This window comes from Drosophila yakuba, chromosome X, assembly GCF_016746365.2.
Source record: "Drosophila yakuba strain Tai18E2 chromosome X, Prin_Dyak_Tai18E2_2.1, whole genome shotgun sequence".
NCBI lineage: Eukaryota > Metazoa > Arthropoda > Insecta > Diptera > Drosophilidae > Drosophila > Drosophila yakuba.
Window position 1 is genome coordinate 17,010,551 of NC_052526.2, and position 27,442 is coordinate 17,037,992.

The following is a 27,442-nucleotide window of genomic DNA, read 5'->3' on the forward strand; positions in this document are numbered from 1 at the left end:
TACGACTCGTCCATTGCTGAATCGACTTCCACAACTAAGTTGAATTTTTGTTTAAACTTTAAATTTCGTTACCGATTTAGGCCCAGTTATTTAGGTATTCAAGTGCTTTATTGTTCAGCCGTCACCTGCCTATGCTAATTGATTGATGGGTCTACCTTCCACCTGCATTGTGTTGACACCTCACCGCACACACCTCCGCTCTAATCACATTTCCCATTTAGTGTGTTTTCCATTTCCCCGGCATTCACTGCACAAAACTCGCTGTCATCGATGTGTTTTAATCAATTTTGATTAGCTATCCGTGTACTTTCGTGTGCTGTGTGTGTGTTGTATTTTTGGCAACAGTTTGAAGTTCGCACGTTGCCAATCTCGGTGTAAACCAAAAGCGAAATCAAAATAGGGACCCACCATCTGGCTCATCCATCAATTTCGACTGTCTGTGTGAGCGTTTTGGCGTTTTGGCAGCCTCGAAAGGTCAACATTGGCGGCATCCAGAGCATTTAGCATCCAGCATCTGTGTGCCACGAAAATTGAGCACTTGCCAAAAGTTTGGGGCAAATTGCAGCCAGGTGAGAGGCCGCATGGATAAAGGATGAATTAAGAACTCAATCTAGGGCAGATTTGTGGTTAGCGTGCAATTTTTACAGCCCGTTGGACAGCACAAAAAAAAAATAAATCATCCGCACTGTTGTCTCCAGTGAATATGACGAATATAACGCATACGCCACGTGGACAGTTTGAAGAATTCAATCGTTGGTCTAAATGAAATTCTTGAATCTTTGCCGTAGATTACGTTCAACTCCAAGGGGACTTTATGATTGGATAGCTGCTGTCCCTACTTCTTTAAATGAAAAATCTCATTCCACGTTGAAACACCACGGCGTATGAGTGATGCGAACAGCAAGAGGAAATATTCGTTCAATGCTGAGTTTAAGCTTCTACGAATCGGATTTTATTGTTTGCATAAAATGCGAATATTTGCATAAAATTAATTATCATACAAATAAAATAAAAAGCTTGACTTGCATTTAACATTTTATTAGTTCTTATCTGAGCCGTTTATCAAGGTTATTAAGCGGCGCTTAAGCTTTAAATATGTTTCATGATAGTCAAAGTAGCAAGAAAAATTAAGTAATGTAGAGCCTAAAAAGTATTATTAAATAAGGCATATTTAGAAACTTGGTTTAATAAAAAATAGCTCATACGCCCTGTGTAGCTGAGATAAAATTATAAAATAATAATAGTAATAAATGCCAATGCTTTAAGGATATTTACGTATACGCCTGATTTTCTCCTTTCTGCCTCAGTTTCTTTGGGCATTTCTCAGTGTGAGTATGTGTGTGTGTGTGTTTACGTGAAGATGAAGACAAAGCGAAAAGAGAGGAATGCTGGGGCAAAGGCAGAGGGACAAACACACACAGTCACACACTCAAGCACACACACTGCAGCAGCAGCAGCAGCAAATTGCCTTTGGAACGTCCTTAAGAAGGATATACCTCAAAAATATTGCTTACAGCGGAATTGCTGCTGATGCTCGCTGTTGTTGTTGTTGCTGTTCAGGTAGGCTGCTGTACAAACAACAACAACAACAACCATTGAGCCCTCTTTTTCTCTTTCTCTCTCTCTCTCTCTGTCTCTCTCTTCCTCCTTCGCTCCTTCTCTCTGTGATTCTTTCTTCTGCTTAGCAATATGTTATTTGTACACACCACCCCACCCACCGCCTTTCACCTTTCTTCTTGCACTACTTTCTCTTTGGCGGCCACTTGTTTAATGATATTTTTTAAGTGCTTATTGGTTTCATTTGCATTTTTTTGCTTGCATTTTATTTATATATATATTTATTTATATATTTCTTTCGTTATTTTTGCTAGCTAAAATTGTTGGTTCTTTCGCTTGTTCGATTTGCTGTCGAATTGAATGGCATGTCAGCGGAATTTTAGCGATGCTAAAAATCGCAGAGTCCGCACTGCAGACACAATAGATTTAATTTTGTATTTTGTTTTTACACTCTGGTCTAATTTTGTTGTTTTGTTTGATATGTCAAGGTTAAGCACACGCACGCAATCCCATAGATTTATGTATCTTTATCCCTCGGTCTTAATCTTTCCATTTGCCGCACTTTTTTTCCATCTTCCATGCGATTGGTATTTTACTCACACACAGTAGAAAAAAAATGTTGTTATCTTAAAAAAAAGTGTAAAAAAAAATGCAATTTATTTGCTATCAAGTAGATTTTTACACGTTTGTAAGTTCTTTCTGGGCTTTTTCTCGGCTCTCCTTTTTCTCGATTTTATTTTTGTTGCCCGCGGCCGTTTCTAGTTCGTCTTTGGCTTTGTGTCCTGCCCCGCCCCCTTTCGCGGCGCCCGCCCCCTTGTTGATGCACTGCCACTGGAACGCCACGAATCGGCAATGGAACACACACACACTTCCGCGCACTTTGCCCAGTTGTAGTTTCAGTTTCAGTTTCGATTTCGGCTCGGGATTCGGTTATGGTTTCGATTTCGATTCGGATTCGCATTCGCATTCAGATATCGGTTATTCTGCATCCTCGTCGGCATCTGCCGTCGGCTGCTGACTGCCAAAGACTGACTCTCGGCAGAGTGTACTGGGCCAGCCACTCGGCGTTCCACTCGGTCCGCTTGTTCCCCCGCCGTTCCGCTGCCCGCTGTTCCTCTGCCGTTCCATTCTCGGGCGTTCCCCTGACCGGAGGTCCTCCCAACCGCCCAACCACCCAGCCACCCAATCATTCGCCCAACACGCCTCCGTTTGCGCCCACGGATGGGACAGCTGCTCCGCCGCTGGAGGCTGGAAGCTGTCAGCTGGACTTCCAGCTTCCAGGCTGGGAATCATGCCGAGGAGCGAGCTTGAGCTTCGCTTTAGATTCTCAATGAATAAAGCTCACGGGCAGAAGGACAAGCGGTCCACCCGCTGACAGCTGTCAAAATCAAAGTGGGTTTAGTTTTGCTCTGTCTGTTATATTTTAAATATCATCATTTCGAATAAATCATATTGTGGTTTTTCATTACCTTTACCTTTGAATTTTATTTGTAGACTTCATTGTGTCAGTTGTCAAACATAGTTTATTTTTGACAGATAATTTAATTTGGTTTTTTGAATATCATATTTATTGGGAATAGGGTGTAATAGGCTTATTATTTATATGAAACGAATTTAAAATAGGTTTGCGGCCTACAACTAATTATTGAATCTATTTAAACCTGTTGATTTATATTAACTAAAAAAACTACTCAGGTGACTATTTATCTGATATTTTGATGTGTTATTTTGCTATTCAGTGAAAAGTATAAAACTATATGGTTTTATGCTGTAGAAAACCTAAAACTGTATTAGTTTTATTAATTTTTGGTGTATTAAATTGAATCGTTTATATGATGAATATCCGAATAAAACTTTCCAACAGGTTACTTTATGGTACATCCGTTTTTAATGTGGTTTATTTATTTGTTTAGCTAAACACACATTAATTGCTGGCGGAATGCAGCGGAAACGGAACACGGTCAACTGTCACTTAGCCAGCTGTCAACGGAGTGAGCTTTTCGCCTGGAAGCCGGAAGCTGTGCGTCTGCGGTCATTTCACCTTCCAGTCAAAAGCTCGGCGCACAGAGGGCGCCACAAAAAGCTCCCACTGCGGATGCTGGGCGCGCACTTGAAAACGCGAAGATCCCATACGCAGGTGATTGAATCGAAAAAGCTGACTTTGGCAACTCTTCGGGTTGGCGGGTTGGCGGGTCGGTGGGTTGGTGGGTTAATGGGTCGTTGGGTCATGTCATCCGCATCGATTGCAATCGGCGCAGTTCACCGCCCCCGTGTGACGTCAGTGGGCTGGCCTGACGTCCGCGTATCCTTGACAGAGAGTAGCAAGGCTGAATTCCGCATTTCGCACTCCCACCCACAATGCCCTTCGGACGACCACCTAATGGGATTAATCCGGCACATGCCACTCGGACCACCCGGAATGATAAACAACGCAAATTGAATTCATATTTCGTGTACAAAATCAATTAGTCAGGTCCATTGGCCATTGAGCACTTACAATATATATATATTTATGTATTAACAAATATTTATGCATGAAAAAATACTTCGCAAGTGGCGAGAACTTCAGGGGAAAGTTGAATTAAACCGTCATACGAAGGTATATTATTTTCAAATTTGATACTACATTTGTACGCAATATTTATGAATTATTTTTCATTTGAAAAATATCTAAAAAATATATATATTACAAAAAATCACGTATGTAAATCGGATATCAGGAAAATGTAATTGCAACGGACGCATAAAGAGGTATAAATTAATTCCAGTGGATAACTCGGAAGTTTCCAGGCAATCATAAGCATTTTACATACGTCCGTGTGTTATTTATTATTTATTGCGAAACTCGCCACTTTTTCAAGGAACGACAAAATAATTGGCAGTTCAATCGTAAAATAATTGAGTTGCAGTTGCATGTCAACGTGGGTGTACGTAATTTAATATTTATTGAGATATATTGCCGATGTCAAATTGAATACATCACATTTGCAATTTAAACATTTTCAAGTTGTATAAAAATCTATAGTATTTCAATTCCTATTACCCAATTATTTACTAAACCTAGCAGTGCCAAGTAATCAGCATATCTTTTAAACGCAATTGCAATTGCAGTACTCACAAAATGCGGTCAATTTTTGTGGCCTTAACAAGTACATCAAATGCTTCGTTATGCCAATACCAAAATGTTTTTGGCCAACCCAGATGCCCAGAAGTGTACAACACTTCCCTTTTGGCAGTTGTGTGTTTTGCACTCGAGGTTGCAATCTGCATTGTTCGACTGGCAATTAATCAAGCTAAAATATTCATTATGAAGTTGTGCATTTTGTGCATTTTGTAGCCGTCGCTTTCGATCGATTAGAACCGTGCTGAAAAGCCGGCCACAGGATATATATACATATATATACATATATATACGTTGGTATAATAAATCGAACGCTGGAAATGTGGTTGCGGAAAACACGTACTACATCAATTAGCCAGCGCTGGGATATGCTACGCATTGACTAATTTTTGGCAACTATGTTGGCCTCCAAACATAAAAAAACAATAACAAAAGGGCCCGAAGTGACGCTAATGCGTTTCTGCGGATATGGGACCGAATTCCCATAGAAAACTGGCATAATGTCGTAATGCCATAATGGAATAATGTGGTGGCTTAGTACTGCCTGCACTTAACCGATTTCAAATTCCAAATCGAAAGCCAGAACCAAAAGGCCGAAACTGAAGTCAAAGGCTGTGGGAGCCATTAAATTTTTAGTGCCATGTTATACATTGTAGCCCATCGGCCTGCTGGGTTTTCCCCCTCGTTTTGCGCGGATTTTCCCAGCGCCGTGGTGCTGCACTTTTTCCTGGCTTGTTCTATACGTTTTTTTTCAGTTTTTTTGTTTTTTTTTTCATTGCTGTTCAGCTCCCTTGTTAAGCTGCTAGCCAAATTTATGGCCAGCGAGGGGTCGGGTGGGGCGGAAAAACGCGGAAAATGCATATTTTCCTAGGAGCTGGCCATGAATTTGGTGAGCCTGCCTAACGAGGATAACAATAAAGGCGGTGACTAGGATATATCTGCGGTAACCAGGCGACCAGTTATCCTAACTAGGATATGCCACAAATTAGGTGACCTAATGCTGAATTTTAGAGTTTTAAGCTTATCTATTTTGTATGATTGCTTTACACACACGCAAGCCGAACTTTATAGGTTTTTTATATACACAAATGTAACATCTAATAACAAGCTAAAATTTAAGAGGTTGAATTCGTTAGTGGCTAGACTAAACAAATGCCATTTAAATAAGATAACTGTGGAAGTCACAGATTAGAAGAACTCATGCTAAAATCTAGAGTTTTAAACGTCTATTATTGTTGCCATAAGGAAATACATGGAATTTTATATATAGGTTTAAGGTATTTTTTATGCATAAATCACGGAAATTAGACAATATAATTTGAGTTTGCGATTCCTTTGGCATGGTTAAAAATGATGCAAAAAAAAAGTGTAAGATCCCCTTGAATAGTAGCCACTCTAAGCACTATGGCATCCGTTTTGCCACCCGCATTTTTAATGAGATTTATGAGATGCCAGGCAGATAGAAGAGTGGTGAAAAAAAGCTAAAATATCTTTTGGATGAAAGGGCTGCCGCTGGAATTTCATATTCCAGCGCGGCGAGAGGCGATTGGTTCAATTACACGGTATACGGGACACAGGACCACGACGAGGACAATTCAGCAACAATGCAACCTCAAACGTCAATGGATGAGGAGCGAGCGTAGAAAATGTGGCCCGCAGCTTTGGCCAACATTCCGGCTTCAGTTCGTCCTGCTTTTCGTCCTGGCCCAACGGCGGACTCGCAGGATCCGAGTAAAACCCGTGGCAGCTGCATAAAATATGCGACCAGGGGGATGAGCATGGAAAATATACATATTTTCGAGCAAAGGGCCGCAACAACGAATAAAATACGAACAAAAAAAAAGAAAGAAGCGAGACAAATGCTGGAGCCATCGATGGGTGGAAAACTGCGGGAAAATCGTTGGTAAACGACGGGGCTGAGTTTTATACCGCCGAAACTTGTGCAGCGCAGCAAAACAACCTGCAAAATTTATAGCGCATCCTTTGAGCGAGTTGCAAGTTGCAAGGATGGGCAAAAAGGACATGCACATGGATGAGGACATCGAGGTGAAGCCGGAAAGGGGGGCGTCATCTTGGCGCCATAACTAGCGACCAGTTGGGCATTTTTTGGTATGTGTGTGTGTGTGTGATGCGGCTGATGAGCTGAAGTCTACACTGAGAAAAGTTGCATCCACCTCGAGCCATAGAAGTTTAAAACTGAAATTTCGGAAGTTATTTGCGTATTTAGTATAACTGGATTATTTATGATGCATCTCTTCAACTAAAAAAAATACTATGGATGCACTATTCACTAAACGAATTATAATCTTTAACAATAAATATTAAATTATTATTATATATAATTATTTCATTTGAATGTGACATTATTTGATTACCAAAGATGAAGAATTTTCGTTGTATGTACTGCATCTTTTTGCCGCCCAAATTGCTTGCCACTTCCGGCATGTCTCTCTCTCTCTCTCTCTCTCACTCTCCAGTTCTCACCCACACACACATACATACACACCGAAAAGAGAGTGTGAAATATGGCCAGACACTTGAAAGTTGGCCTTCGATTTTTCATAACAATTGCATATTTATTTGGGCACTCGGCGCCCAAAAATCCCACATTTGCCAGCGATTATGCAAGCGACTTTTCGCTCTTGGCCAAGTTTGTAAAAATAAGACATAAATAAGGAAATGGAAAGGGATTTCCGCTGCATTTATCGATTGTGCATTCATAATTGAATGGCTTTCAGCAAAGTGGGGCGACAGAGAAAGGTTTAATTATGAAGCCACTAAAATTGATAAATTGTCTGCAATTTAGAAATTTTAAAATCACTTAAGGCTCCACATAATTCGGTGATTAAAATGCCTGTGCAAATGTGTATTTACTGCCTACCAATTAGGCAAATTTGTTATCGATATCCATTTCAGTGCTTTTTACAGCCAATTAAATGCCAGTTTATTGGTAACTGAGTTACACGAAGTGAGCTGCCAATTCATGGGCAATTACACAGCTCACATGAGGGTAGGGGGGTAGGGGAGAAATGGAAATGAAATGCGGGAGGGGAAATGTGGCATCATCTGGCGAAAGTGAGCCTACTCCACTGCCCTGCCATTTGGTCTCCATCTCGGCCACATAGACATACTCGTATATCTCCTGCTTCGTTTGTGTGGCCTCAATTTCCCAAGTCCCCGGGTATCACTGCAGAATCTCTCCACTTTCCACTTTCCACTTGCCACTTTCCTCTTACCTCTTGCCACTTGCCGCTCCCCCTCCTCCGTTTGTCTGCATTTAAATGTGTGTCATGATGTTAATTTGCTGCACCGCCGCCTATGGGGCAAGTGTTGCCAGCCTGACTCTGGATTTTATCAGATGTTATCATACGTAAAATAATATTATTAAAAAACACAAATCAAATGAAGTTTGTAGCAGTGCATTCACAAACTTCCAAAATTCCCCTTTCAGTTCTTACCAAATGTTTGCGATATAATAAATAATATTTAAATATAATAAAAATTATATATAAATATATCCAGTGAAAATGTTTTAATAAATAGCTCACTAGTGATAATCCCATAAGCCAAATGTTTAATTTTGTATAATTCTTTAAAAATATATATATTTTCTAGCTACTTTTAGTACTCGATTTAGCAAGTGCAGCACTGGCCAGTAGGTGACATCGTCTCGACCAGCCGAAACGGATGGAAAATTAAAGGGAAAAGCCGAGGAAATGCCGGTCCAATAAGGCTTGTGGCATTGGGCTCCAAAAGGAGAAGCTGGCGACGCTTGGCTTGTCGTCAGTGTGTCTGCGGCTCTTTGAATCCGATTACGAATCCGACAGGACGACAGGCAGTTGGCAACCGCAGCTGGAAGTGCAACTGCAACTGCAGCTGTAACTGCAACTGCAACTGCATCCGTATCTGCAGCTGTAGACTCCGATTTTGGCCAGAACGAGCGACACTTGCAGCGTTTGTCAACGTCATTAGTTGCACGCTGCACACACTGCAATGCCAAAACTAAAAAGGACCAAGTTTTGCAACAAATTTGTATGCTGTAACTAATTGAAGTTTTATTTGGTAAATCCGAAACACTAATGACCAAATGCTATCATGGGAACTCTTAAACTCTTGCTTTTTATTTAAAAGGAAATACTCTTAAACTCTTGCTTTTTATTTAAAAGGAAATACTATAAGTGTGTATAAATATATACCTAAATGCCAACTAAGAATCTTAAGAAATATGTTCATAACACAATAATCGACCAAATAAATTTGGCAGCATTGTGACAACGATTCAAAGAGTGTAATAAAGTTCAAGGAGGTCCTTGAAATTGCCTTAGTTACCACTTCACTCGTTTGCCATCTTGTAAGTACTTTTAAAACTGAAAAACTGACAATTATGTGAACTTCAAGGCGGGGGAAATGAATTTAATTTCAGTTTCGCTCGTTTGCAGCGACATTGTCTGGTCAGCGGCCACGCCCCCTCGCCCATATACCCGCCCCCTAAGGCCTAACATATTTGCTGAAATAAACAAAAAAAAATAAGGAAAAATACAGCAAAAAATAAGAGGAAAAAGGACGAAAAGAGAGCGAGAGATACTGACACTAATGCAACAAAATTGAAGCAGATGCAAGTGGAAATGTCCTTGAGGCTGCTGCTGCACACACACACACACATACACACACGTAACAGGCACATACACAGATGCCAAAATACATATATATACGTATATATATATCGCTGCTTAACCCAAAGGCATCAGCAACATTGCAGCTCTGTGTTTCGCTTTCTTTTTATCCTTTTTTATGGCCGCCAGAGTTCAGTTGCAATTTTTGGCAACTGCTGCAGCGTGTGACGTCACACACACGCACACTCACACATATGCGCCACAGGGAAAATGGAGTTGGATTTATCCAAAAAAAAAAAAAAGAAGAGGGCGGCGCCACAGGGGCGTGGCTGGCTGAGGGAAATGTGTAAATTGCTGCTGCATTTTGGGCATGTTTAATGTAATTACCAAAAGGCTTTCAGTGCACAGAAAACACATACATGCAGGCATACACTCGACATCAAAGTCACAGTCACACTCACACACACACACACACATAAATGCAGCAGCAGCCCCCTTAACCCCTTACTCCACTTGGTAACTGCCTCTTGGCATTCAGCCAAAAATATCATTCTATAAAATACGAGTTTAAGCGCAGGCACACAAAAGTCCAATAAGAAACTTCGTCGAAAAGCGAGAAACAAAAAGAAATGCGCACTGAAAAATCAGCCAGAGAGTTTTTCCGCACATTTCCCCACCCACACATACGAGTTTTTCCAGGCTCTACTACACACGGCACACAGGCGTTTCTATTTTTTTTCTGCTTTTATTTTGAGGGTGAGGGGTGGAGGAGTGGAGGGGGTAGAGGTCCTGCTTGACAGGACCTGACTGCCTGGCGCCCTGCAACTCTTGAACAAAATAACATTTTGGCTTTCACTTTTTCCCCCCTTTTTTTTTTTGTATATTTTGCAGGCGTATTTTTATTTCTATTTCCCTGCCAGGCTGTGTTTTCGCTTTTCTTGCCATTATTTTTGCTTACTGCTCAATGGCGTTCGTTTTTTGTTGCCTTCAATTGCACAGATGCAGATACAAAGAAAAGCCACTTAAACAACGCTTCAGAATCGTTGCAGGAATATCTACGAATGCCTGCAAATTGGATTTTGTAATATCGAATAACTAGCAATCTCTATTTATATTTATATTGCAGCAAAATAGCAAAATGCTTTGATTAGAATTATAGCAGTTGATTTAAAGTCAGCCAAGTTGGTAGCTACTCTCAAATTTTGATTTAATTTCAATATTTGGCATAGCAGTTTTAGCTATTGCTTGGTGTTTCATATTGATTATGAAAATTACTGTGGTTTCTGGCTTTCTCTTTTTGAACAGAAATCAGCAAGAGATCTTTGCGCTTCACCTTTCTATCTGCACAGGAAACAAAAAAGTAGACTTTTAGTCATAAAAGCTAATATCTATTGCCATATCTATAAGCATACAGTGAATATATATGTTTTGCTTCCATAAATGGCTTAACACCAATTTTTTGAACAATTTGGGACCTCGAATTTCGCTCAGTGCAAGGCACAAGTTTAAGTTTCAGCTCGCTTTCTATTTCTCACTTTTTCCATCTCCTTTCTCGCTGTCAAGTGCAACACGAAATGCTCAACTCAAAGTTCTCCGTGTGCTTCGTTCTTGATTTAGTTTACTTTAGTCACGTTTATTGCGCTTTTAGGACAGACATCTTCACATCCAGCACCTCGTGGCTCCCAGTTCGCCATCACCCACCACCCACCACCCAATCCCCATTCCCAGCGACCCCCAGTTGGTAGCTCCCAGGTCGAGGTAAACAATTTGAGTGCTGGAGTTTGAGTTTGGGGGCGTTCCTCGAGTGGTTCAGTTGGTTTGGGTGGCTCGGGGTGGTGCAGGTGGCTCAGGTGGTGCAGCCAAGTGCCCCGAGATCTGTGCCAGCTGTAGGGGCAGATAAACGAAAACGAATCCTTCAGGCTACATTCGTGGCACACAGCTTCCGTCGCCTGTTATTTATTTATTTCGCATTTGGATGGTTCCGCATGGGCGGAGGCTTAACTCTGATGAAGCCGTCAGCAATGCGGCATGCTAACCATTTTGCATTTTGCCGAATATCGGATTGAAGGGAATTATTTTTTGAGAAAAGGAAAACAATTTTAAAAGTTTTTTGCCATGTAAAGCTAGCCACTTATTTGCTGATTTTAATAAAAACTAGTCAAATATTTAAGATTTAAGTGGTTGAATGTGTAAAGCGGCAAAATTCTAGGGGAACTGTGTGAGTAGCAAAGATGCTCTTATGAACTGAAAACATGAATTTTCTTTAAGCTTATTTTTCAACCCAAGAAATCGTTACAAAATGTATAGATAGCGGCTTTTTGGGAATAATGTTTAATTGATTTTGCTTGGCATACCCGTAACCGTCGAGGGAGTTGCGCTGGAGCTGCTGCTCCCGCAGCTGCAGCTTCCGCTCGGCGATCTTCTTCTGCTCCTCCTTCTGCTCGAGCTGCTCCTTCTGGTGCTGCTGCTGCTGCTGCTGCTTCTTGCGGTGCTGGCGATCCTCCCCAAGGCCATAGAGGCCGGCAACGGCGGCCATGCCACCAGGTGGCCCGCAGGCTCACCTGCTCCGCCGATGGTGGACGTGGGGTACAGGGGACGCACTCAGACGCGGCACTCACTCCGATTCAGTATCGTTATCGGTATCGGTATCAGATGCGGATGCGGATGCGGATGCGGTTTCACTGGGGGACTGCTTGTCACTGGTTGTGTCATGGATCGATTGCTGTGGCCGCGACTGCCATTTGCTCATTCTCACTTTCGTTTTCATTTTAGTTTACACTTTGGTACATGGTTAACACAGCTGTTGGTGGAGGGGGGGGAGAATGCAACGCTAGATTTATCGATCTTTTCGATTGCAGGCACTTTCGATAGCTAATTTCGATGGTCTGGTGACTCAATTGTGTTGGCACCACAAGCTTAGCTCTTAGCCCTCGGCCAACAAGTGTTTGGCTCTATGGAACAATGCTTATATAAATATCGCTCACACGCAAGTGATATTTTTATATCCTATCGATAGCTGGGCTTAGGCTTGTGTAACTGGTAAGTGATAGCGAATCTCTGGCTAAGATGGTGATTGGGTTTGGCTTGTAATTAATGCTATGTATAGCTACTTATTGCAGCGCCCGCCCCACCACGGCACTCTTCTGATTTTCGATTTTCCGCTTTTCCGGCTACCGTTTGCCTCCCCCCCCCCCTTCTTCCTCACCCATCCCACACCCACTCGCTTGGCAAATCAATTAGCGTGCCCTCGCCCTGAGCCCCGAGTCTTATGTAACCATTGCGTAATGCCAGCCATAATTGCATCGCTGTTGGTTCGGCTTTGTTGTTCCTGCTGGCTGTTGGTTGTTTAGCTTGAAGCACATTCCCGGGAAAGCAAACAAAAAACCAAACCCCACACTCCACTCTCCCCCCCCCCCCAGGAAAGTGAATCACATCACATCAAATCAAATCGAATCGAATCGAATGGAATCGAATCGAAATCAACTCGCAAAGGCAAACAAAGCTGGCGTTTGTGCCGCATGTGGCATGTTCAATGCGCCATTATCTATTATCAATTGGAATTCGAAAGCCTCGCAAACCTCCGCCTACCATTCTGATTTAATAAATTGACTTTGATTTGAAAGGCGAGAGATGCCAGATCTTAACTTTGCGCATAGAAATCGAAATTGAAACCATACAATAATTAAAGTGTTATGTTTCAGTGGCTTATTAATAGCAATTCCATTTAATGACATTCGCACTATCACTGCATAAATCTATACACTCACTATGGCACACTGATCATATGCAATCGGCCATAAATCGCACACAAGATTAATGTCTTCATCAATTATGCTAATTGATATTTATTCAATCTCTCAACTTGAGTGCATTATTTGAATGCACACAGTGCAAAGTCACCAATTGCAGGCGAAAATCTCAGCAAAGCGAACTAAACTCTAAATGAATGAGTGTCCATTTTCCCAACTGATTTAGCCATTCGTGCAAGATAACAAAATGCAGCTTCTTGCATTGCAGCTGAGGTGGCAGCATTTAATAAGCCAGAAAGGCTTAAAGCCGCTTGCAAATTGCTTCCGTGTTGAAATTGAGTTAACAATGCTACTTGGCCGGTGCTCAGGTGCCGCAAAACAGCACAGAAAGGCGGCAGGCGGCAAAGAGATGAGAGCTCCATGCTGAGTGGCTCGGGTTTTATTGATTTATGCGCCCTCGCATCACGTATACGCCCCGTGTTGCTGTTGCTGTTGCTGTCGCTGCTGCCATTGCACTAATCTCCTCCAGTCGCTGGTTGCGGTTCGGCTCGGTTTGGTTTGGTTTGGAATGGGTTGGGTTGGGTTGGGTTGGGTTTGGTGGTGGCCATTAGGTGACAGTTGCCCGGCTGCACAGGCTTAAAGTGCAATGCCAAACACTTGCGTTGACGCTGACGTCCCTGTAAGCGCATTAACTCATACAGCAAGCGGCGAAATTGGCAGCAGGGGGGTGGCAACAAGGGGGGGTGGCAACAAGGGGGGGTGGCAGCAGGGGGTGGCAGCAGGGGGGTGGCAACCAAGGGGGGGTGGCAGCAGGGGGTGGCAGCAGGGGGTGGCAGCAGGGGGTGGCAGCAGGGGGTGGCAGTAGTATGTGCGTTGGCTGGACGGGATGGGATGGCATAGGCCTCGGCCAGCCGGCAAGGTCACGGCCAGAGTGTGGGCTATCCAGACCATCAGTCCATTGGCCATTCAATTACGACGACAGAGGGAGAAGGGTGCCCCCCTCCCCCCCCCCCCCCCCGCAACGTCTCCCTGGGCCGTCGCTTCGTTTGGTGGCTTACAAGCAAGCCCACATATGCCAGACCTTAAGGCCAGAGGTTATGTCTTTATGGATTCCACACTGCCGCCATATTGCTTGGGATATTTTGGTCAATTTGACCCTGACACTCGCACTTGCAGAACACCATCAGGTGTTTCAGGTGTTTCAGGTGTTTTAAATTCAGCTATTAAGCTTTTGAATGCGATATAATTAAAGGGATTTTTGATTTTCGCTAAATATTGTCATTATGCCAAGAGAAAATTATTTTCTAAAGCCTATCGATTTAAAAAAGCAAATCGTTAGTAGTATTGTTTGCAGCCAAACAATATTTAAAGTACATTTAAAGTATTTATTCAATGGGTATTTCAATATTTATCCTCTCGACTTTTTGTACCCTGAGTTACGGAACTTGTAAGCCATTAAGCTGTGCCGTCTAAAAATAGTAAATCTCGATGTGTATTTATGCACGGGTAAAACGAGCGATTTAATCGGCTTCATACAACGTAATGCTATCACATTCAGGTGGCCCTTGGAAATGGCGGACTTTATGCACTCCCTCCACTTTTATGGCATTTTGTGGCCGTAATTTCAATGCTCATCAGTATTATCGTTAATAAGAACATGATGTGGCTGGCCACAATTGAGGTGGGCGTGGCTGCGGAGTGCTGCCCATTGCCGGCGCACACAAAAACCCATTCAACTCATTATTAAATTAGAATCAACTAAATTAAATGCGAGAGCTGCATTCAGTGTGTGTAAGTGTGCGAATGTATGTGTGTGTGTGTGTATGTGTTGGTGCGTGGGTGTTGAAGCGCATACACACGCCACGCACCACCCACAAAAAAAAAAAAAAAACGAGCAAAAGCAACCTCCCAAAACCACCTAACCACTGAACCACTGAACCAAACCACCAGCTCTCCACTTCCTTTGCCTTTAATTGAGTTCTGCGCTAATTTGAAAGCAATAGAACAAAGCCAGGAAAATGGGGAAAATTGTGGGTGGAAAATGCAGAGGAATAGCCGCCCGCATAATACGCGTTTAATGCACTTGCAGCATCTTTTTTCGCACAGGTAATGGATGCAAATGTCATATAAAGTTGGGCAAATTGAAACTGAAATTGGTTTTGCAAATTTGCATTAGCACAAATGGAAACACGAAGAACACGAAGCAAATAAGACAGCATAATAAACTAAATATAGTTGGTTATATTTTCATCTGCTTGTTTAGCATTAACAACTGCGGGAATACCTTGTACCATATGAAAGCAAACAAAGTGGATACTATTTTTTAAACCTAATTGTGCACATGTTTTGCTGCCCAATATTTATAATCATATGTACATATGTATGTATGTCGTCTGAATGCCGAAATTCACATCCTGATTCACTACTTAATGCGTTAAGCTGTGGAGCTGCATTGAAAGTTCTGTGGCACAATGCTCGCCGGCAAACTGTGAGCTCAGCTCACAAAATACACACAAATAAATTATTCAAACTAATGACAAGAATCTCTTTGGGGCCGCCCCCCGCCCCCCTGCTGCCATATATATGTATATATATATATAGAAAGATGGAATAGTTGAGATTGTTGGAGCTGGCCGGGATTCCCGCCGGTGCCATAAACATTTCCAAACGCTTCGCTTTCCGCTTGGCTTCTGCACAAATTATTGTTTAATGCGCACCAGACACCAAAGGGGTTTCGCATTCCAGCGGATCGACTCGGCTTTTTGGCTCTTTAAGCCCCCTCCCCACTTTTGGCCAAAAGGGGTTAAAACCAATGCGGTTCTAGCGGTTTCACTTCGCTTCAGTTTTCCATCCACTCAGCACGACAATCTGACTGACTGACTGTCTGATTGATTGATTGATTGATTGATTTGCCGGCAGATGCAGCCAAGCAATTGCACGGTGCACAAAAACGTGGTATTTATTGTGTTTAAATAATTAATAATATATGCAAAATAATCAAAAAGTAGCTAATGAAGATAGTAAGGAATATATATTAAAATTTTGAATATTAGGAATGCTTATCTAGTTGCACTAATATTTAGTACTTGATTCAAATTCAATGAAATTACTTTCGTAGTTATAAAGTATTTCATTTTAAAAATATATATCTTCATAAAAATCAATTGGAATGATTGTGTGATTTCTTGCACTGCGCGCAAATCTTCGCCGCGCTGCGTGTGTTAAAAGGTGTGGATGTGGAAAAGCTGGTGGAAATGTGAAAATGTGGGCGGAACAGTTGTGCCATAGAGAGCGGAAAAGCCTTTGCATCGCCGGCCAGCGGCATTGACAACGGCTGAAGGCAAATGAGAAGCATTTACCGAGGGCAAATACAAAATTTATCGATTACTAAATGACAGCGGAAATGCCAATGCGATGGGGGGTCAAAGGTTGGGGCTACCAGTCGCGCTAGAAAGAGACAGATAGATAGAAAGATAGAGAGGGAGAGAGAGAGAGGGAACCACAAATTGAAAATGACAGACAAGCGCCGACAAATATCAGAGCTGACATTCCTGGAAACTTGCGGGAAAAAGGAAAAAAAAACGCGAGTTGGGCTTGTTTTTGGCTTGGAGTGCTTGGTGATGCAGACGGGGAATGGGGGCGGTGGGGGTGGTGTACGTGTGCGTGCTTGGTCATTCCCCTTAGGCACCTGCACCACCCAAAACCACCGCCAGCAACCCACCCCTATCATTTGGTGGGTAAACAAGCGGCGGTGAAAATTTTAGCCTACTTTAACCTACACGCCCTGTTCATAGTTGAACTTATTAATTGCCAGATGTCAGAATCCGAGCCAGGAAATGATTCATGAGGAATCGCCCCAATGCCCCAATATATGATTTTCCAATTAAAGTGAATGAAAGTCGCCCCAAAATGGCAGCTAAAACCGAAGGTAGGAATGCAAATACCCTTAAAATTTTAATTGAAATTCTCTATGCAAATGCCGTATATGCAAACATTTGCAAATGCAATATACGGCAAGCTAAAAAAAAACAACAGCAAGCTCAATAGCATAAACATTTTTTCAGCATTTAATTTTCAACCATTTATTTTGTCCGAAATCTAAGTAAATATATATATATATGTATATATATATATGTGTATATGCATAGATTGCGGTTGCGGCCTGAGTTGTTGGTCTATTTGGCCTGGTAAAGCATATATATTTCATGCACAATGTGTAAACAAATGCGAAATAGAATTTTATTTCAATTTTCCATGGGGCAATTGCTCTGGTTTTGTTATTCCCATTTTCAGTGCTCTGTTGTTTATGGACGCTCAATAAATTCATTTTTAGTGCAAATTAAAATTGCAATTCGTTCATACTTCATCGCCCACGCACACACACACACACACACACACACACATACACTTGTGCGGCTTTGAAGTTGCTCTTTTGTGTGTATTTCTCAATTTTGCGTAATTTTCACCAATTTTCCCTAAAAGCCATCGCATAATCCTCGAGAAAAGTCACACAAGCACAAGAGCCAGCAGCATTATCAGCTAATTTTCCACTCTTAACCTCTCACTTCCCCCCCATTTGGTGAATAGCTTGGGGGGGGGCCTTGAAATTCATAAAACTGCAAAGGTTGACAAAGTTAAATTTCTGCTTGCCAAGCTCCCCCCGCCCCCCTCCTTTTTGCCAACCCTTTTTTCTTTTTTTTGGCCGCCCAAAAAGCTTACTTTGCTTGTCTACATGGACACAGATAATTGACACTAACATAGAGAGGACGACACCCTCACACACATGCACTGACCACAGCTCTCACACACACACACACACACAGACAGTTGGCTACAAAAAAATAAAAAATAGAAAATAGAAGGTAAAATAATAGAAAGGGCCGTAGAAAAAGTATATTGCCACTGGGACTTTCGTCACTTCGTTGCTCCGTCTGTTTGGCCAGTGTTTTCACAATTAATTTACGATAATTTCGATTTAAGTGTGGCAAATTCAAGGAAAACTCTTTGCCTCGCTTCCAAAAAGTAGGCAATGGATTTTTTCATTTCCTTCACTTCACTCATTTCCTCTTCTATACTTCTCTCTGTGTGAGTTTGTGTGTGTGTGTGTATTACTCTTCTCGCTTCAAATTCAACATTGTTGTTGGCAACATTTTGTGTGTGTTATTTTTGGCTTGCTAATACCATTAAAACTTTGTTGTCTAACATACCCAAAACCAACAACAACAATAACAACAACAACAAAAGCACCACCACCAGCGGCGAACAATAAAAACAACTACAGGAAAATAGCTGAAATAGCAACAACAAGAGGAGCAAGGACTCAACTCGGGTATTCCAGTCAGGATACAGGCGAACAATTAAGTTTGCCACCAAAAAGCTTCTAACGACGGTAAAAATACCCCTTACTAAGGCATTCCTATCCCTTTTTTCACTTGGAATTGTAAAATAACTTATTGGTGAGCTCAAGAGTATGATACATAAACATGATTTTATGTCCTGCACTTTGTAAATACTCTTAAGACAGTTTCAAAATAGTTCTTAAAATACAAGAGCTTGAAGTAAAATCTATTGGCTGTGTGCGACTACTACTCAACAAGAAGTCGTTAAAGGGTAGCTAAACTGTCATTTTCGGAGAAACATTCCGTCTGCGAGGACATACCTCAAAGGACACCCTCTAAAAGCGGGCGAACAGGAAGCGAGCAGAGGAAGAGGAACTAGTAACAATGTTGCTTGTTATTAACATTTATAGTTTCGTGTCGAGTTTAGTTGAGTTGAGTTGAGTTGAGTCCCTGTCTATGAGGTGCTCTCTTTCACTCTCTATCTCTTACTCCTCCTCCCCCCTCTCTCTCTCTATGTCGCACCATTTTCCGACAATTTCCAACTCTTTTACCGCCGCAAGTTTGAAAATTTGTAAACCGAGACACTTGGGCTGGCTTCATTTTCGGACTCTCGGACTTCGGGCACGTGACATTCAAAGTTGATCGAAAGTTTTTGCCCCCCAATTCTTTTTGCTCGGCTGAAAGCACAAAAAAATGACAGGAAACGCGTTCCATTTAATGAACTTTTCTTGGCATATGCAAATCGATTGACATACGAAAATGAAGCCGCACAAAAATGTAATTAGCCTAAGTGCAGTGGAAATCAATGGGAGTCGGCTGGAAAAGATACCAATTTTTTGTGCCTTAGCTTTGGCTTTTCTAGTTTAATTAGGGGAACAAAAGTCCTTTAGCTTTGCAATCCGTTTTCGCCGCGTGCTACACCTGTACATGCATATGTGTGTGTGTGCTAGCCAAGTTCTAATTCCTCGACTGTGGTTGTATCGATTTTGCTTACCAAAAAGCAGGGAAAAGCAAAAAAAGAAAACAGGAATAAAGCATGAAAAAAGCAGAAAAAGAGAGAGGAAAGGAAAGTTCCTTTTGGCCAGAGCGTGTGTTGCACCTGCCGCTTTTGAAGCGAAGTGGGGATATCGCTGGGCCTTTGGGGTTAGCTAAAGCCATATAGCCAAAGCCATGGCGGAAGCTAAAGCACAACACGATTTTTATAGACCCACACAGCAAAGTCAAGTTAGAGAGTGAGAGAGAGAGGGGGAGAGAGGGAGGGACGGAGGGAGGGAGAGGGAGAATTCGCGCATTTTTATGTTAATTTTTATTTCTCATTTTTACTGTTGCTTGTTGTGGTTGCTCTTGGCACTGCCGCCGCTGCCATTTGAATTAATTTTATTTCATTTGCGATTGTTCTCACTCTCCCTCTCCCTCTCTCTCTCTCTCTCTCCCACTCTCTACCTCTCTCTCTTTCTTGGCGAGTTGTTTATTTATTTTTGCCTAATTTGGCACTGAAGTATTTGTATAGACGCCCACTATGAGAAAACCACTTAGCGGCACAGAGATCTTGAGATGGATTTTAAAACGCTAACCACTTGGCTATAAAACATATATATTTCCCATTTTTTGTTTCTTGACTTAAAAGTCTTGAATTCGTTTTTGCTATTTCAGTTTCAGCATATTATTAGTGCAGAGAGCTTAACTAATTCACTGGGATTACGTGGCGGATGAGCGATGCCGAATTGTATGCTTAAAATGCCAAACGGCATATTATTTTGAATTCATGCAATCTTATCTGTTTTATATGACTGAAACTACCTTTTGCGAATGCAACTTTTCAGCTAGAAGTCCACCTTCATTTTCATTTGGCATTCTGATCGAAATGCAGTGGCTATTGGCTGGCACCTGCTGCATAATTAAAATGCATCCAGTGCCTTCGTGACTTCTGAAGCAACCGGACAAATGCTAATCGATTTCGAAAGGCGTTTCGAAATTCTATTTAAGCATTAATGACATTTTTTTGCACACAGCCAGCAGCAACAAAAGCGAAAAAGCAACGAGGAAAACGAGCAAAACGAGCAAAATGTGCGTGCTTTCCAACGTCTTCAGTTAGCTTCAGTTGCTTGTTGGGTTTTAGCGATTTTCTGCATGATTTCGCAAAGAATTTTCACGAGCAAGGGGGGGGGGGGGTTCGTTGGGGGGCAAGAAAAGCCTTTTGGCTTGATGGGAATACCCTGCAAGTAGGGGATAATCCCGGTGTTAGCTCCTTCTCTTCTGTGCAAGCTAACGATAAACTTCGGGGTGCAGTCAATAGGAAATTCTATTCAATCGTTGGATATTACTTTGTAGGTATATCAGTTTTTTTGCTGTTTGATGCGACGAAGCATATAGAATCTTTAGATAAATAATAACACTTTGGAAATGAAATAACTGAAAGCAGTTGCCAATGTACTCAAATGATCCTTTGCCTCTGAGCTAACTAATGATTTATTCTTAAGGATACATTTGCATAAACTACTTGAATTTTAATAGTTGCAAAACTGCTCCCCCAATTTATTGTCTGACATGAAAAGTGTATATAGCTTTCGCTTTATCGGCAGCATTTTCCTGCCTGTTTATTGCCGTTTTATTCTTTTCATTTTTCTCTCGCTCGTTTGGCTCGCACGGATTTGGCCCTCAGCCCTCAGCCCCCCATCTCCCGTAACCACCCAGCGATGGCAATTGTAACAATTTTTGCCACTGGTTTTGCTGCTGCTGGCGGCATCTTTTGATGCCCTCGCCCGCTGTGCGCTGTCTGGCAGGATAATGCGAACAAGTGGATGAAAATGTTTGACACGGAACAACAAGCGAAGCAGCGGGAGCCAAACTGCAGTCGTCGCAGCTTTACAGGCACCGTGCTTACAAGCCTCCAAGCCTCCAAGCCTCCAAGCCTCCGAGTCTCCAATCCCCACAGCCTAACTCCGTACAGCCTCACGGCCTTTCACCCACAGCGCCCTGAAAAGTATGCTATGTTTGCCGTGCTGTGGCCTCCTGTCGCCTTGCTGCTACTTCCGTTTCCGCTTGGCGCTGCACAGCTGCTTCTTGTTTGGCCTTTGGGCGCAAATTTGAAAATAATTTACCATGACGTCACAAGCGGGTGAATGGGGTAGGGGGTTGGTGGTAGTGGAAATTGATTGCGGCTTGCATATGTTTATGTAACACTGCAGAACTCTTTCACTGCGAAGATGCCCCCATCATCTCGGTGGGCCCACAGTGCGTATGCTTGACCTTCAAATTGGCTTCGAGCGGCCGCAGATCAATAAATGTTTTCTCTCGGTGCCACCCGCCCTATTTGGTTATTTTTTTTTTTTTGTGTTCTTTCTTTTTGGTTTGTTATATTTCTGCTGCTTGTTGAGTCGTAAAAAAGAATTACGAAAAATAAAACAAATAAAAACGGCAGAAAAAAGAGAATGAGAGCCGAGCGAAAACGGAAAAACCCAAATAAAACTGTGAAAAGCCGGGGCCACAAAAAAAAAAAAAAAATGAACAAAATTAAATAAAAAAAAAAGCGACGAGAAGAAACTAAAACCTAAAAAAGAGGAACGCAAAACGAGGCTGAAGAAAATTGGTGTATGTGTGTTTGGGTGCTCTGGCTATGTTTGTTTCAAATTAAAATCACGCAGCGCACGTGCAATCTACACGCACACACAGACATGTATCCATACATCCACACATACACACACACACACACACACACACATATATATTTCCACCTCTCGACAGCATATTAAAAGCCCAAAAACTCGCCATCGCCGCAGTGCGTAACTTTCTCCGTTCTCTGTGCTCCTTTCTCCTTTCTCCGTTCTCCGTGCTACTTTCTACATTTCCCATTTGCCATTTGCCATTCGAAATTCACATTTCACATTTCTCGAAGCCGAGCAAGCAGCACAGCCTCTGGCCGGAGCACCGAAATCCACTGGCAGGAGATTCCGGATCCAGGCGAATAATTTATAATATCCATAGATAGATGGCACACTGAGAACTAATTCAGGTTAACACAAATCACCCAAACCCATGGCAATTTCAACTTCGAACTTGGCAAAGCTCAGCTATTTAATTGGAACATTTCGTTACGTTTAAGTAAAATAAATTCAATGTACTTGGTTAAGATATGCCACTTTACTCCATAGAGACCTAAAGTATTTTCGAAAAGGAACATGTTTTATAAAGGAAATCAGAAAGCCTCTCACTGCAACATTAAATGTTTTATAGTTGCGGAAGGCATACACACATGCACTCGTATACTAGGCATTAAGTACACAAGTACATAGCATATATGAAATACGACTCATTCGGTGTATATCTTTGGTGACAGAATTTTCTTGTAGTGTGTGTGTTCATATGCCCGACCGCAAACATATGCGCATAAATATGTATACACATATGTAAGTTAGCAATTGGGCCAAAACTAAATGGCCAAGCGTGGCAGGAAAGACAAAAATGGAGCAAAGCAGTTGGCAGATATATCGAAATGTGGAATTGTGGCAAGAATAAAAATTCGCCGCCATTCAATCAGGGGCCGAAGCTGGCGATATTTTTTTTTTTTTTATGAAGATACAACCACTTTAAAGCCACTCGATGTATGCGCGCCATATATATGGGGCAAATTCAACTCGAAAGACAAAGCCGAGTTGCCTCAGTGGCATTAGGAGAGCTTAGCGAGCAACAGCGGCGTGGGCAGAGGGGATTTATTAGCGCTGTTGTTGCCATAACCACTTAGCCCGCACACACACACACACATATACGCACATACACCGAAGAGGAGCGTTGGCACAAAGGGGTTAAGAGTGCGAACGGAGCAGCAACCACACTCGACGCATTTACGATTGAGCTGGAGCTAAGCCTAAGCCACGGCGCCCAAAAACCAGGCAATGTGCGTGCGAATGGCCACCGATCCCCTCTCAATCTAGTAGTAAAACCAAAACCCCACTCCAGTGGCTGGGGAAAAAAAAAGGGGCTTTCCCATGCCTCGTATTCAACCACAAACTGGCTTTGTTTTATGATGTTTCACTTGCCAGTTGTTGCTCAGGAAAGCTCAGGAGTTCAGTTCTTCCTGTTGCCTCAGCTGCTTGCATGCAAAGTTCAATCAAAATAAATCAGTTGCCTAGAACATTACAAAGGGGGTTCCCCACCCTTTCCCCAATCCCCCCCCCCCCCCCCCCCCCTTCCTTGTTCTTTCCACTTTTCCGAGTGGATAAGGGTTAACAGAAGGCTGAGCTGTCGAGCCGTCACGGCACATCCAACCCCCCCTGCAAACCCTCCTTTCGATCGACTTGTTCAACTTTTCAAGTGCCCAATTAATTTTGGCGTGTGCGAGTCAAACTTGAATTTAATCGCAAATACAATGAGAACATGGCGTAAAAAAGCGGGGAACGTTGAGCGAAAAACAATAGGAGGAGCGAAAACAAAAGAAGCTTAACAAAAATACAAAGACGAGGCTGAATAATAACCCCACATGGCCAAGTGCTTGAGTTGCTGTAATACAGGGAAAAACCTCAGCTGCTCTTAGACAAATTAATGAACACAGCGAGAATCCAAATCCAAACTAATTTGTATAGGAAAACTGACTGGATGATGGAAACCGGAGAGTGGAAAGTTTTCCCAGATATTCAAGTGACTTGCCGAACAAACGGATGGCAAACTTATGGTAAACCTATCATCTTTTCGGAAAGATGAAACCACAAAATGAATGCATTTCAAAAGTTCCAATATAATTAGTCCCATGTTTCTCTTCATCTGTTTAGTTTTGCACTGCTATCTGAAGTGCTTGCATTGCTAGAAAAGCCAGTTTTCAACAACAATTGTGTTGCAAAGCCAGTGTATTTATTATTTATATATGCTCTCACTACGACAATGGAAAGAAAACAATCGAAGCGACGAAACATAAGCCATTAATCCAATCAATGTGGTTCTTGTTTCTTGGTTTTTGTTTTTGACATACACATATTATATGTACATTTCCTTCACTTCTGGTATATTATTAAGGTCACTGCTCAGTTTTATTTTAAGGCATTTGATTGATCTCCGATTTCGATGCTTGAGGCTGGCTTATGGTAAATTAAACATTCCTGCCCCTCTTGCCACTGACCATTCTATTTTTGTTAAACTTTGACTGTGATTTTAAGTTTGATTTACAATTGCAAATTGGGTCAACTTGTTTTTCTTTCAGCTTCGGCTGCTCATGCCACTCCTCACTCCGCTTTTGTGGCTCGTTCAGTTTTTGACGGCGCCAATGCGTCGTATGAGCAATTTGCCAGTTTCTCTTTAGGCTACTACTGCTACTGCTACTACTGCTACTGCTACTGCTATGGCTCCTTCTGGCTCTTTTGGGCCACTCGACTTGCACTGAAATGGGAATGGCAATGGGAATGGAAATGGCAAAAGGCAATAGGAATTGAAGTTGCTTATGTAAGCAAAACTTAACTGGTGCCTCTTACCCCTACTTCTCCCTACCACTCCCTACCATTCCCAACCATTTTCCACTTTCTCCACCCCCTTGACTAGAGTGAAATATTAATTAACTCGACCTGCAGTCGGCTAAGTTGGCATGGACAACCCCCTATCCCTACCCCCACCACCACCACCATTACCAGCACTACCATCAGAATAACCATTCCACCGGAGGCTGCAGCGGTGTGGGTTCGAGTGGCGCCCCCTAGGCAAATTATGTTGGCTGTGTCCGGGTCCATTTACCGCTTGCCAGTGCATTAATTAAGGTAAACAAACACAGAAACAGTCGGAGATAGGGCGATACAGTTGGCGAGGGACTCTGATCATGTCCTGGCGTATTTTTTTCTCTTCTCTTCTCTTCTCATTCCATTTCTGTGGCGCGTGAAAGGGTGCTTAAATGGCTTCTTAAGCTGTTTTAAACACCTTCTTAAATGAAGTTTCTCCTTGTGCTGCGCATTTTGTGGCACGCACCGAGCTCGGAATAACAATAACAACAAGAGTTACCATTTAAAATAAGAGAACCATACACTCACAGTCACCGAAAAAAAAAACAACAACAATAATCACGCGCGACTACGCGGCACGCACCACCTGCTTTTTTTTATTTTTTTTATTACTATTTAAAGTGCGAGTGGGGGGGTTTTGAGCGAGGTAAAAATATTGAAGTTTGGTTAAAAACTCCAATTGCCTGATTGACTCACTGACTAACTGACTGACTGACTAGCTAACTGACTAGCTGGCCGACTAACTGACTGACTGTCTAACTGACAGACTGACTGACTGACTGACTGACTGACTGACTGACTGACTGACTGATTGACTGACTGACGACAGTCGCCGCCAAGCGCGGAACGCGTTGCACGATTACGTTGTGACGACGTGACTGCGACTGCGACGACTGAACCGAACTGAGGCGCTGCAAAAGTGTCCAGCGATGGAAGAAGAACCGCCGAACGACGAGCTGAGCCGAGCCAAATGCGGTGGCACGAACGCCCCACGTTGGGCGCCACGAACTCGCCACGAACATTTTGGGCCGAGGCGAGCACGTGCGATTTGCTTTGCTGCATTGGCTCCGGCTTTGTCAGCGGACTGGATCGTATAGCTATATAGCTAAAGCTATACGGAGTTTTCCACTGCTGCACTCCGACTCCGATGGCGCCTCTTGCGTGTTGCGTGCTGTGTGCTGTGTGCTGTGTCCTGAGCCGAGTGTGTGCTATGTGTGATGTGCGATGTGCTGTACTGTGATGTGCTGTTCTGTGCTGTTCTGTGCTGTGCTGTGTGGCAGGTACCGCTCCTGTTCCCGCTGGCCAAAAGCATACGAAAACTGGGCAAAAGGCAAATAGTTTTAGTGCCACTTGGCACGAACACAGCGACCAGAGCCCAAAGAACACAACAAAAAAAAAAAAAGTAGGAAACGAAATGAATAAAATGGAAAGCAACAACAAAGCAGCGCCACAGCAACAAAGCTGGCCAAAAGAGTAGCCAGGGTGAACATGGCTGAGCAAGAAGAGCGGGAGCCATGGGCACAGGGACACTGGCGACACTGGCGTCTCTGGCGACACTCGGGCACCGGCCGCTGGAGATGGAGCTCCCAGCTTTTGGCTGGGCTCGGAAATGGGGACCGTCGGCGGGGATGAGTGGCGGTGGCGGTGTCAAACAAAGCAAATGCCGCTTGGGGCCGCTGAGGCGGCGGCCGAAGGCAAAACAACCAAAACACGAAAACTAGGTGAAAACTGTAAATGAACCAAATACAAACACACACACACACACACACACACTCACATGCATACGGGAGCAGGAGAAAATCGAATCGAAGGAGAAACGACAAAAGCCACAACCCCATGCCCTCCACCTCCACCTGAGCACCGCATCACCACCCTTTGGAGGCAAAGGTGTGCTCCTCTATTATTAATGTGTGCTTTAAAACGCCGCCAGGCTCGTTATGTTCCCTCTGCCTCAGTCTATTCCTTCGCTTCCCTTTCGTTGGCTCCACTTGATTATAATAATGCGAATAACTGCACACTCACACACACTCACACACACACACACACACCAACATGCCCACGTGAACGTTCACAAGTAATGCACACACACGCATATACGTGTCACGTGTGCACTTGAACGCTATGCTTCCAGCGAGGGACATCGTGGCGTATGAGTAATGCAATTATTAATAAATAAACACATGGCACATTCACGTACACAAACGCGCGCCCAAACAAAGCATGGGAAAGTTCGGCAAAGAAAACATGGGAAAAACGCGAGAGAAAAGGGCCAACGAAAGCTGATTAAAGCGCAGCTTAAAGCTCTGGTTTTCCGACTCATCAAAGTTGACGCTGCCTATTTGTTTTCCCAGCTTTAAAGCTTCTCGAAAGTTTTCTAAAACTGTGTTTTTCTCAAGCTTTTAAGCTTTATGAAACCAGAAAAGCATTAAGCTTCATTGTCCTGGCTAAAGGAGGTTTTGAAAAATATGTGCATAAAACTTTATCAGAACGCCAAATTTTATAGTCACATAAAAGCATTTGTTGAAAATGCTGGTAAAATGAATAAATATAGTCGCTTATGGAATTTTAACAATACTTTGATAGTTTA

At 42.7% G+C, this 27,442-nt stretch overlaps 1 protein-coding gene across 19 annotated transcripts in view; it reads right to left on the minus strand.

The window, feature by feature from the left end:
* Positions 1-27,442, minus strand: part of LOC6525735 (potassium voltage-gated channel protein Shaker) — a 116,799-nt gene that overhangs the window by 40,253 nt on the left and 49,104 nt on the right. Inside the window, exon 1 of one of the 19 annotated variants that reach the window (XM_039371082.2) lies at positions 11,646-12,106. The exons of 15 other annotated variants lie outside the window; for them this stretch is intronic. In XM_039371082.2, coding sequence (XP_039227016.1) covers positions 11,646-11,827 — 182 coding nt within the window. In that variant the 5' untranslated portion in view covers positions 11,828-12,106. Of the gene's footprint in view, positions 1-3; positions 30-11,645; positions 12,107-27,442 lie in introns of those variants that run through there. 3 more of the 19 variants (XM_039371111.2, XM_002101521.4, XM_039371109.2) reach the window with 3 other exon arrangements.